Here is a 13548-nt window from a genome sequence, read left to right on the forward strand (position 1 = left end):
CATGCTGGAATACCTATCCACGACCCATTTTTTAATGCCCATTTGACGATACATGACCCAGTCCATCGTCCCTTTGATGCGGTGAAGTTGTCCTGTCCCCTTAGCAGAAACCCCCCTTCCACCTCCATGTTTGTTCTTGGGGTTATAGGCAGCATTCCTCCTCCTTCAAACACGGCGAGTTGAGAGCTCGATTTTGGTCTCATCTGACCACAACACTTTCACCCAGATCTCCTCTGAATCATTCAGATGTTAATTAGCAAACTTCAGATGGGGCTGTACATGTGCTTTCATGATCAGGAGAGACCTTGCGGGCGCTGCGGTATTTCAGTCCTTCACACCGTAGTGGGTTACCAATTGTCTTCTTGGTGACTATAGTCCCAGCTGCCTTGAGATCATTGACAAGATTCTCCCGTGTAGTTCTGGGCCGATTCCTCACCGTTCTCACGATCATTGAAACTCCATGAGGTGAGATCTTGCATGAAGCCCCAGACTGAGGGAGATTGATGTTTTTTCCGAGAGAGAGAGTTATTTTGTGTTTCTTCCATTTGCGAATAATCGCACCGACTGTTGTCACCCTCTCACCAAGCTGCTTGGCGATGATCTTGTAGCCCATTCCAGCCTTGTGTAGGCCTACAATCTTGTCCCCGACATCCTTGGACAGCTCTTTGGTCTTGGCCATGGTGGAGAGATTGGAATCTGATTGATTGCTTCTGTGGACAGGTGTCTTTTATACAGTTAACAAGCTGTGATTAGGAGCACTCCCTTTAAGAGAGTGCTCCTAATCTCAGCTCATTACCTGTATAGAAGACACCTGGGGACCAGAAATCTTGCAGATTGATAGGGGATTAAATACTTATTTCACTTATTAAAATGCAAATCAATTTATAACTTTTTGAAATGCGTTTTTCTGGATTGTTTTGTTGTTATTCTGTCTCTCACTGTTAAAATAAACCTACCATTAAAATTATATATATAAATTGGGGCAGACTTGATGGACCACTTGGCCTTTTTTTTTCGCCGTCACTCTTCTATGTTTCTTTGTCTTGATCAACCATTGCATCATCCATGACTCTTTTTAATTGGAATGATGTCATACAAACACATCCTTCTTGAAGTTTGTTCAAGCTTTCTCAGCCCTTTAATCTCACGCACACTGGATACTTTGGAGAATTAGGTAGATGGCAGATAGGAAAATTGCTCAGAAAAAAAAGTATTTTCTGAGTGCAGTGAAAGTTCTTTTGTCCGAAGCTCTAGAGATGATATTGGATTTCTAATAACATGGGAAAAGTGCCAATGTGATTGAATCTGCCACTTTTGTCCAAAGAGACTGTGTAGAAAGTTTTAATATAGGTTGTGCTGAATTAAAAGGTACATAGATAAACAAAGCACAAAAGCCCATTTGTATATTAGACGTAGCTTGAGGACAATATATTGACCTCAGAGGTCACAAATGTGTGTACTCCTCTCCAGCTCTAATGACTGATAAATCGACTTTTTGTACCTTCTACCAACCTGGGAGGACACTTATTTTAGCATTTTCATTCATTCCATTTTTTATTATCTATCTGTAACTGCAGTACATCAGGGTTAGCTATAATCTTGCTTTTCTGTGAAGTCTCTATTCCAGGCCTGGAACTACTGAACATCAAATAAACTTCAAAAAGCACAAAGTCATTAATTTAATTTGCTTCTTTCTCTGTAGTAATGACTGCAGCATCCAAAGGTCCTTGAGATTAATTGAACTTTTGAACCGCGCTGATTTGTAAAAACTAATTTTCTATCCCCATGTGCAACAATGTCGTTGATGTACTAAGTCCAGATATCCTTTCTGTTCTGGGAGTTAGAAATATCCAAGAATACTTTGGATCACAATTCATAAGGTTTGTATGTTGCAGTCACTTGTAATTTCCCAGTAATCAAAAAGAAACACAGAATTTTGCAAACTAGTAAAAACAAGATTTAGTATAGTTAGTAAATGTTCCAGTACTGTTATTAAGCATGCTTCATGTATTATATTGTGCTGTGTATTGGTGTAGTGTTTTAATAGAATGAGTGCACAGCACATCATTTGTAGGTAGCTTAGCATTACACTTTATTTCTGTAAAAGTATACAACAGCCCTATTTAGATATATATTTTTTAACAATTAACATCATTTACATTCTGTTGCCTATTTGACAAATAGAAAAGCATACATGACATTGTTTTGTTTCCTTTTTTTTTTAAATATGGGATTTACATTTCATCCAATATTTTTATAATATCTTTGCTCACATTAAATCTCTCTCAATCAACAAACACCATTTTTAATCCTTATGCTGCTAGCATTAGTAAATCAATAGGAAAGTATATTTCATTTAATTGTTTTAAACTTTTTTTTTTTTTTTTTTTTTTTTACATTTCTTCAGTTACTTCCTGGACTCCAGGCCTAGGCAAATGATGTTATACATCCCAGGAGTCTTCAGGAGGGGAGGAGGGGTTTTCTTAGCTAAGCACACCTTCCTGTCTGTATGCCTGAGCTAAGGGCTGATGGATTCCAGGAAGTAAATGCTACATAAATCATCCGCCCTTACTCAAAATGGCGACAGCCAGAAATGCTAGGGGTTGATTTTCTAAGTGATGGAGGCGTGAATGGATGGGTGAGTTTGCTTTGAATATTAAAAGTGAATTAGATAGAATTTTTGGTTTGCCAGTACTCCTGTTACAGAGCTGGACCATCAGTGTGGGCACGGTGGGGGGCCCAAGATCTGTCAATGAAGATATGCTCAGGGTCTTTAACAAGATAAAGTATATAAGTGTTTCTTTTTCAACCACAGTCCTTCTTTAGGTCCAGTCATGCATTTTTTATACATACTCAACTAATCATATTTTCAATATGGTTGTCAGGTAAGTTCACCAGCCGTCTATTTTGGGGGTTGGTTTCAAACATATGGATATAGAAGCATTATATGGTAGGGAGAACCCTATAACAATTGTTAATAATCAAAAAGATTAACCCAAACAAGGGAAAACTAAATCTGAAACCACCACAATCCACAATCTCCCCAAAGAAGAAATCATTCACTCTGCTTATGTAAAACATATATAATTTCTTAAAAATTGACTGTATGAGAAAACATATAGCATCCTAACCCCTAAAACGTATTAAAAATCCAAGATAATGTATGCAAAAGCCCTCAGAAATGTAAATGCCAGTTAAAATTGGTGTATAATCCAACAGGCGCATACAAATAAGAAGATTTGTTATCACAGCTGTAGTAAAATTATAAATTGAATATATTGAATACTGAATATAACTGTTAATAACCCCCCAATTGTTGAGTAATTTAGCCAGAAAGATGGCACTATTTGTGCTTCATTTCCTATAAAATATTAGATATGTATCTAAAATGTGAACATTGTATAATATCATCACAAATGAGAGATAACATAGATATGTAACAGATGTAACTATAGTGTATAGTACAAATAGCCAAAGCTTTTTTCTTCGGTTTAGATTAAGGATTTGGTTAGGTAAGAATTAAAACCTCTGTAAGTTTATGTCTTGCTTTCTGTGTCCCATTGGGGAGATTTCCATATACACGCCCTGTCCTGGAGACACAACAGGAAGTGAGAGCAAATCTTTATACATTGATTGGAATTCCCTTCATTAGACCGTTGTCATCAGAACAGGTGTCCCCATTGGAAGTCCCCAGATGTCCCCATTGGAGAACTTACCCTTAAAGCTTGTTCTGGAGACAATTGTAAAATGTTGGTTGCCCATCACTTTCTGTACTGATGATTGTCTGTGTAGACTGTAGACAGACAATTGTCACTAGAAGAGGTACCCCGTTTGAAGATTTTTTTCTTTCTATTTGGTGACCACTGTAAAATTTTGGATATCTCATCTTTTTCTGTTTTGGGTCAGATCAGTGTCACCAGAACAAATAGAGAGGTTGTATGACCACAGCAGGTTCTAACCCTTGCTTCATCTCTCCAAAACATAAAAAGGTTTTGACTATAACTAATTTGCAAGAGTTACAGAGAAATGTTTTGCTTGTTATACAGTCATTGCATTCACTCAGTCCAGTAAAAACTCTGATGACATTGTCTATTTGTGTGCAGGCAGGAGGCTCCCAAGTCATTTTCACAAACCCGCTGGAGATTGTCAAGATTCGCTTGCAGGTCGCAGGAGAAATTACAACAGGCCCTAAAGTCCGCGCACTCACTGTGCTCAGAGATCTGGGTTTCTTTGGTCTTTATAAGGTGAGTACTGATGATATGCGCCTAAAGTGAAACAGCTGAAAACAAGCTGAAATTCATGCAACTGAATGAACGGTTTGTGAATATGTGTAATCTGCATTCTACTGTGTTTCAAAAACTCAATATATTTACTGTGTATGTTTCTATATACTGTGTGGATTTGTGTGTGTGTGTGTGTGTGTGTGTGTATATATGTATATATACACACACACAACACATATACACTCCCTAGCCACTTTATTAGGTACACCTTGCTAGTACTGGGTTGGACCCACCTTTTGCCTTCAGAACTGCCTTAATTCTTTCTGGCACAGATTCAACAAGGTGTTGGAAACATTCCTTAGAGATTTTGGTCCATATTGACATGATAGCATCACACAGTTGCTGCAAATTTGTTGGCTGCACATCCATGATGCGAATCTTCTGTTCCTCCACATCCCAAAGGGGCTCTATTTGATTGAGATCTGGTGACTGTTGAGGCCATTGGAGTACAGTGACCTCATTGTCATGTTCAAGAAAACAGTGTTGAGATGATTTGTGCTTTGTGACATTGGTGCATTATCCTGCTGGAAGGAGCCATCAGAAGATGGGTACACTGTAGTCATAAAGGGATAGACATGGTCAGCAACAATACTCAGGTGGGCCTTGGTGTTTAAAAGATGGTCAATTTGTACTAAGGGGCTCGAAGTGTGCCAAGAAAATATCCCCCCCACTATTACACCACCACCAGCCTGAATCGTTGACACAAGGCAGGATGGATCCGTGCTTTCATGTTGTTTACGCCAAATTCTGACCCTACCATCTGAATGTCGCAATTGAGACTCATCAGACCGGGCAACGTTTTTCCATTCTTCTATTGTCCAATTTTGGTGTGCAAATTTTAGCCTCCATTTCCTGTTCTTGGCTGACAGGAGTGGCACCCGGTGTGGTCTTCTGCTACTGTAGACCATCTGCTTCAAGAGATGGTATTCTGCAAACCTTAGTTGTAAAAAGTGGTTATTTGAGTTACTGTTGCCTTTCTATCATCTCGAACCAGTCTGTCTATTCACCTCTGACATCAACAAGGCATTTTCGTCCACACAACTGCTGCTCACTGAATATTTTCTCTTTTTTTGGACCTTTATGTGTAAACCCTAGAGATGGTTGTGTGTGTGAAAATCCCAGTAGATCAGCAGTTTTTGAAATACTCAGACCAGCCTGTCTGGCACCAACAACCATTCCACTTTCAAAGTCACTTAAATCCCCTTTCTTCCTCATTCTAATGCTTGGGTTGCACTTCAGCATGTCATCTTCACCACGTCTAGATGCCACGTCTAAATATATTTTAGTTCAATCTTGGTGATTGGTATGAAGCATCCCTGAATGTAGGAAAGAGTCGAAACACCGACCATGAGACCCAGTTTTTTTAACAAATGCTAGAATCTATCACTTTCCCAGGATAACAGATGTTTCAGGTCCCTGATAGAATCCAAATTTGCTTTGCATTGTGCCAGGGAAGGTATAGTCACCAGTTTCCAAAGACTGAGTGTTACCATCCTAGCAGCAGAGAATACATTTTAAAATATATTTTGTTCTGATAATGTCTAGAAACAATACATACTTATTCAGAAACTTTATCATTTTTAAATGTTAACCAATTCATAAATTGTTTAGTAGCCATTTAAATATTTACATATAGATATGTGATTATCAAATTCCTCTGATATGTATAGTGGATTGCGGGTTGAAAAAATCTAAATTTGTTTTCAAAGTAAAAAAAAACCTTGAGATACATGATGATGATGTATGTCCCCCTGACACCTGCATGGACCAAATTGGCCTCTATTAATCCTGATAGCTTTCATGTGTCCCGGGGTAGACAGCCCATTCTGCCTTATTATTTCAGCTGCTGCCTGCATGACCATCCCATATATGTCATATGTGTCTGCATGCTGTCAAGCACACATGCTACATGCGTTACGTATTGGAACATGGGTTGAAAGAATTATAGAGGAAATGTAGTGTAAACAAAAACTTTTATATAGTTTCTACAGGAGAACAGTTAACCTCCAAAATATAACCTGTTAAAATCTTTTTCTTTTGTCTCTGAAGCTGGGAGTTTAGATAATTTGCAGCTAATGGCATTATTCAGATTGCTACAATTATTTTTTTGGCTTTCCAAGGCCTGCTTCAAGAACATTGGTTACAGTGGGAGTTGTACTGTGTCAGTGCCTTCCATTGCGCCATTGGGTCATCATGGCTGGCACGGAAAAGAAGGCTCCTGCTGATTCATGGAATTAAATCTTTTTTTTTTTTTTCCTGATTCACATCTGATTAGTGATGCTGGGAAAGGGGGAGGTGGCCAGTTACCTTTATTTTTTCTAATATGATTGGCAGGTAGCGATCCAATACACAGAGAGCGACATTTGATAAAGGTTCAAATTTCTACATACGTGTATTTTAAATGAGAAGTATAGTTCCCAAAAAGGTCTGTCTATTGATAAAGCTGCAATGGGCTTTTGAGTGAAAACTCTAAGCTTGGATTATGTTTCACATGGGGCGAGATCAGTCTCCACAATCCACAATCTGGCTCGGTTCATCTCAACTGAAACAGTGAATTGTATCAGCAACAGGAAATGCCACGCATTGAGACGCAAAATAATATTCTTCCTTGAATAATATAGTCAACAGAAACAGGTTCTATTCTGACTTGTTTTGCACTAGGCACAGCGCTAGGAATGAGAAAGCGCTGTTCTTAGCGCAAAACATGTCAGATTAGAAGCTGTTCCCACTGGCTGTTTTAATAAAGAAATAATATTATATTGCATCTCAATGTGTGCCATTCCTGTAACTGGTACAATTGACTGTTTCAGTTGAGATGAACGAGCCAGATTGTGGAGTGTGGAGACTGATCCCACCTGTTGCCGCATGTGAAACATAATTATATAGGATTTATATAGCGCCAGCATTTTGCGCAGCACTTTACAATATAAGGAGAGGCAGAATGGTTGCAATACAAGGGGGCTAAGCCCTGTACACACAGGCCGAATGTCAAGCCGCATTGGCTGGTTCAATAGAAACCAGCCGACATTCAGCCTGTGTGTATTGCATGAGCGAAAAAAAGTCTGCCGACCAGCAGTGGAGATCGCTGTACTAACATCAGATTGGAGGGCTCTGCTAATAAGAGCTTACAATCTAATAGAGAGGGGCGAGTGGTATAAAAGGTAACAATTGTTAAGGATCCGCTGATAGAAGAATTAAAAATTCATTTGTTATGTACAATTGACTGAACGTCAATTGCCTTATTTTGTAGGTAATGTGGCTACTTTTACCTTTTTTGTTACCTCTTCATTTTACAATTGTGTTAATAGTGGGGGGGCGCAGTAAAATCTCACGGTTGAGCCTCGCTTTTACTGTCCCTTTCAACCGCTACTTCTTTTAGCTGCAGAGGCAGCGACCAGAAGTGTACACATGCCACCGCCGTGATGCTTTGCCTTGTGCCCACTGCCGAAATTATACCCCCTGTCACTTTGGGCAGGCGCTACTGCCTGCCAAATGCAACCAATTCAAGTTAATAGGGCCGCATTGCAAGCGCCCTGCAACAGTGTGCAGTATATGTGATTGTGGTGTGCTACTGTAGGCTTTAGGGGGTTAAAGCAAGTAGTGAGTAATACAACCAATCTGCACGTAGATTGCTCTTTTAGGCTCGATTCACATCTATGCATCTTACTTTTGAGCGTTTCTGCAGTGCTTTTTGCTGTGCTAACCGCGTTTTTTACCACAATTTGTGTTTTGCGATTTGTGTCTTTTTTTTCATTTTTTTTTTACATTCACTGTATATAGCTGGTTGCTATGGGGTGGGTCGGGAAGCCAGCCGCCACGTCCTTAGCAACGGATGAGTCATCAGCTGTCAGCGGGCTTTCCCGCTGACAGCTGAATGTAAAAAAAAAATTCCCGGCTAAAAAAATTCACGAAAAATGACATGCGCCCCCCCCCCCCCCCCAGTCCATACAGGGCATTCGGACCAGTATAGATTTGGAGGGGAGACCCCTACGCCAATTTTTTTTTTTTAAATGGCATAGGGTCCCCCCCAAAATCCATACCAGACTCTTATCCGAGCATGCAGCCCGGCAGATCAGGAGTGAGCTCCCTCCCCCCTCCTGAACCATACCAGACCGCATACATCATCCACTGTCTGACATCTCTTGTGTAGCCATGGAGTGTGGCCTTTCGATGACGTCACCCAGAGAGCCCGTCCCTTATGATAAGAGATCCGGGAGAGATGATGGTGGGAGAAGACGGCTCGGGGAGAAGACAGCATTGGGAGAGACGGCGGCGGGAGAAGACCGAGCTATTTTTTTAAATTAAAGACTCGTCAAAAACTGGCTCTTGTGTTTTTTTTTTTGTTTTATTTTTTACATTTCACTGCTTTTTTGGTGAATAGGGGCTCCCTTCCGGATTCCAATAAGTCCGCAGACCCAGACAACCACCGGCCAGGGTTGTCGGGAAGAGGCCCTTGTCCCCATCAACATGGGGGCAAGGTGCTTTGGTCTGGTGGGGGGGGGTGCGAAATCGCGGTAAAAATGCTGCATTTTGCAGGAACAAAAAGTCCCCGACCCTTTCCAAAAATGCAGAGGCACAAAAATGCATTGATGTGAACGTGTTCCATAGGAACCCATGTTAAAAAAATTCCCTGCATTTCTGCAAAATGCAAAAAGCATCAAAGATCGCATTATCAAGCCTTAGAGCAGAGCTAGTGTCAATGAGCTCGTAGAGTAATGTGTAGAAGAATGAAAAGCAGTTATTTTATGTGCTGATGTATCTCCACCTCAAAGTAATGAGCCCTGAAGGTTTCAGCCTACATTTACATTGGGCCGATTTGGCCTGCAATTTGACATGTCAAATCGCATGCCAAATTGGAGCCTGTTGCCGGCAATGGCACTGTCCGAATTGGAGCGACACTGACTTTGCGGCGCCACACCGATTCCCAAAAGTAGTTTCTGTACTACTTTTGGTGACTTCAGGGGCGATTTCAATAGATATCAGTGCATGAACTTGCACAGATGTCTGTCAAATCGCCCCCCCCCAAAGTCGGACTGAAATGCCAGTTTGAAATTGCGCGAGTTCAGCTGAACTTGCGCAGTTTCAAACCTGTCCTCAGTGTGAACGTGGGCTGAATCTAAATGATGGCTGTAGAGAAATATTTCAGTTGTTATAAAAACAGGTTCATACATCAGGCTCTAGGACTGGTCATAGATGGGCAGAAATTAATTTAATTATTTCACGTTATTACTGTATATGGCACCAACAATTTATGTAGCACTTCACATATTTCTTATTTACATCCATCCCTGCCCTCAAGAGCTTACAATCTAAGTTCCCTACTTCACATTCATACACATGTACTGGGGTTGATTTACTAAAACTGGAAAGTGAAAAATCTGGTGCAGCTGTACATAGGAATCAGCTTCCAGGTTTTTTTGTCAAATCTTAATTGAACACGCTGAAGTTATTAGCTGATTGGCTACCATGCAGAGCTGCACCAGATTTTGCACTCTCCAGTTTTAGTAAATCAACCCCAGTGTGGCCAGCTTGGAAAGAGCCGATTAAACTACTCCTATTGAGAACAAATGATTTTCCAGATTTTCCAAGAGGGATGGAATGATTGTTTCAACCAAAAATTATACAGCAAGTTTTGCAAATCTATTTTAGCTTTTTGATATGGAAAACGTGTTTCGGCAGATGTAGATCAGAATGTCCAGTCCCCAGCATTGCATTGGGCACTCAAATCAAATGCTGCTTGGCGATGGTCTTGGAGCCCATACCAGCTTTGTGTAGGTCTACAATCTTGTCCCTGACATCCTTGGACAGCTCTTTGGTCTTGGCCATGGTGGAGATATTGGAATCTGATTGATTGCTTCTGTGGACAGGTGTCTTTTTTACAGATAACAAGCTGACATTAGGAGCACTCCCTTTAATAGAGTGCTCCTAACCTCAGCTTGTTACCTGTTTCGAAGACACCTGGGAACCAGAAATCTTGCTGATTGATAGGGGATCAAATACTTATTTCAATCATTAGAATGCTAATCAATTTATAACTTTTTTGAAATGCGTTTTTCTGGATATTTTTGCTGTTATTCTGTCTCTCTCACTGTTAAAATAAACCTACCATTAAAATTTAAAGACTGATGATTTTTTTGTCAGTGGACAAACATACAAAATCAGCAGTGTTTTAAATACTTTTTTCCCCTCACTGTAACTAGACATGTTATCCCCCCTTAAACAAATATACAATACAAATCCAAATAGGGAACCAACCTTCTGCAGTATAGCAAGCTAGCAATCCTTTGGGTCAAACATACTTAAAGTCAGCAGAGCAGCTTGTCTATGGGAACCCCATGAAGATATTTATATACCTCCCATGGTCTGCCCAAGGGCTGGCTCTGCCCCTGCTATACAGCTGAAGCCACTCAGAAATGGCAACTTCTGCCAACTTGGTGACTAGTGGAGCAATGAGGGCTGAAGCAAAGCCGCCATCTTGTTGACTGGGCGGCCTGGATCCAGGGAACCCACACTCCTACCTTAGAGCCATGCAACATGCGTTACATGACGTATACTTATTTAACCACTTGCCCACCACCTTATAGCAGTTTTACAGCTACAGTGCAGCTGCGCTGTGCAGGATCACGTATATATACATGCAGGGCTTTTTTTTCTCAGAGAATAGGTGCAGGAACTCAACCATGCCCGCCACACATACATACCTGCCAAATGGCATCATTGCATACAACCCTTCCCTCCACTGCCCTCATCTTCTCCCCCTCTTTAAAAGCTCCACCATCTGTCATATTTCTTATTTTTGTTGCAATATTAAGCTAAAGCACCTATCCGGCTGTAGTACCTCCCAGCATACTATACTATACTACAGTCACTTGCAAGGAAGATGATGCAGTAGGAGCATCAACAACTGGTCACCAGGGAAAAAATGGAGACCACAGAGGGTGCAGTCTACCACGCACCCTCTCCTGCCCATGACTGCACTAAAACCTGGGCACCTGTTCTGTATGTCCCTTGTGCCTGTCCGGCACTCAGTGGGATCTGCGCAGGAGTTCTGACCTGTGGGAGCTACTGGGGGATAAGCTATCACTTGTAAACGCAGAAGCTGGACTTCAGTGTTACCATGTGATATTGGTGAGCAGAGAGCAGAAGACCTGAGCCAGAGGTGGTGGAACTGAGTTCCCCCTAGTTCCTGCTGAAAAAAAGCCCTGTATACATGGTCCTGCACTTCAGGGTAGCGGCGCGTGTGTGCACCGCCGCCGGCTTGGTCCTGCTGTGATCCTACACAGCGGGACTTGCAGACTCCATGTCCGCCGGCACCCGCTGATCGGTACACAGGCAGAATGGCAGTCTGGCTATGTAAACGAGGCAGATTGGCGATCTGTCAGTAAAGATGGCATAGATCAGCGGTTCTCAACCCGTGGGTCGCGACCCCCTGGGGGGGGGGGGGGGGCGATTGCTGATTTGCCAGGGGGTCGGGAACGCTGTTCCAATCCGAACAGACCCGACTCCGCACATATAGTAATGTCGGGTCCGTCTCAGCCAGCGAGACGTCACTTTCGGGAGAGGAGAGACCACACGGAAGTGACGTTCCATCACCATCATCTTGGTACACTCGTCCGCAGTAAGGCTACAGTTAGATGACCAAAGTCTTGCATTTTACACTTATTTTTACCACTAAACTGAGCTTATATACTATATAAGACTTATATAGTATATAAGCTCAGTTTAGTAGTAAAAATAAGTGTAAAATGCAAGACTTCGGTGGGTATAAAAAAGATGTCCGCTTGCCGACTTCTAACTGTAGGCTTACTGCGGACGAGTGTACCAAGATGGCAGCGACTGAACGTCACTTCCCTTTCCACATTAGACGGGTTGCTGATTCTGATGGAACACCTGAGTAACTGGTAGGTCAGAGAGAAATTAATAAAAACATATTAGTGATGTGTGTCACCAGCCCAATCAATCAATAGATTGTATAGCACCCAAACACCCGTGATGCGCCACCACCTTCTGAATTGTGCGCTCAACAGATTACGTATAATAAGGGCCTGATCAGACCATGGATCTTTCAATCATTTGTACTGGTCACTCCAAAGATGCCGCAGCAGGTCCAGCGGTATGTATTCTCCACCCATATATTCATGCAGGATAAAGAGCCATCATTGCGCAATATTCCAAAAAAGATAATTTATTTAGCTTAAAACATGAACAGATGTACACTCACATGATAGGGTGTTGTCAGCATCGCTCCACTAGCCTCAACGTGTTTTGCATGAAATATACGTCATCAGGAAGCATTGAGGCTAGTGGAGCAACGCTGATGTCACATCCGGCCCCTGACCCGCACCGAAAATGAGGCTTGGAACACACGCTGGCTTGTAAGAACAGAGCGGCGTATACAAACTGTAAATGCTGGATAGACTTAGTGCCGGTCTAATAACACCCTATTATGTGAGTGTACATCTGTTCATATTTTATGTTAAATAAATGATCTTTTTTGGAATATTGCGCAATGATGGCTCCTGCATATCAGATATTTATATTTCGATTCATAACAGTCGCAAAATGACAGCAATGAAGGAGCAACAAAAATAATTTTACTGTTAGGTGTCCCCATAACTTGGGAAATTTTATCAAGGGGTCACGGCACTAGGAAGGTTGAGAACCACTGGCATAGATCCTGTGTTCATACAAAGCAGGGACATGGATCCATGCCTTCCCTTAGTAAAAGCACCTCCCACGCTAAACTAAAACACTAACTAGGCACACAGTTAACCCTTTGATCGCCCCTGTTGCTAACCCCTTTCCAGCCAGTGTCATTAGTACAGTAACAGTGCATATTTTTAGCACTGATCACTGTATCCGTGTCATTGGTTCCCAAAAAAGCGTAAAAAATGTCAGTGTCCAATATGTCCACTGCAATATTGCGGTCCCTCTATAAGTCACTGATCGCCATCATTACTTGTAAAAAAGAAAAAAATAAACACAAATTCCATATCTATATCCCATAGTAGACGTGCACAGCCAAAAAAATTTGTTCGTTTTCGTTTCATTAGTTTATTATTTTTTTCGTTTTCAGGTCATTCGTTATGATCGCGATTCGTAAATTCGTAATGCGTTCATTCGTACGTTCGTACATTCGTAAATTTGAACATTCGTTCAGTCGTTTATTCGTACATTTATACATTTTACATTTGTACATTCGTAAATTCGTACATTCGTAAATTCGTAAAATCGTACATTTGTAAATTAGAAAATTCGGAAATTT

The 13548-nt window shown here is 41.3% G+C and overlaps 1 protein-coding gene across 1 annotated transcript in view; it reads left to right on the top strand.

Moving 5' to 3' along the window:
• SLC25A12 (solute carrier family 25 member 12) overlaps positions 1-13548 on the top strand; it is a 239734-nt gene that overhangs the window by 197803 nt on the left and 28383 nt on the right. Inside the window, exon 14 of the mRNA XM_073633896.1 lies at positions 4104-4244. Coding sequence (XP_073489997.1) covers positions 4104-4244 — 141 coding nt within the window. The remainder of the gene's footprint in view (positions 1-4103; positions 4245-13548) is intronic.

Source organism: Aquarana catesbeiana, linkage group LG06, assembly GCF_042186555.1.
Source record: "Aquarana catesbeiana isolate 2022-GZ linkage group LG06, ASM4218655v1, whole genome shotgun sequence".
Lineage (NCBI taxonomy): Eukaryota > Metazoa > Chordata > Amphibia > Anura > Ranidae > Aquarana > Aquarana catesbeiana.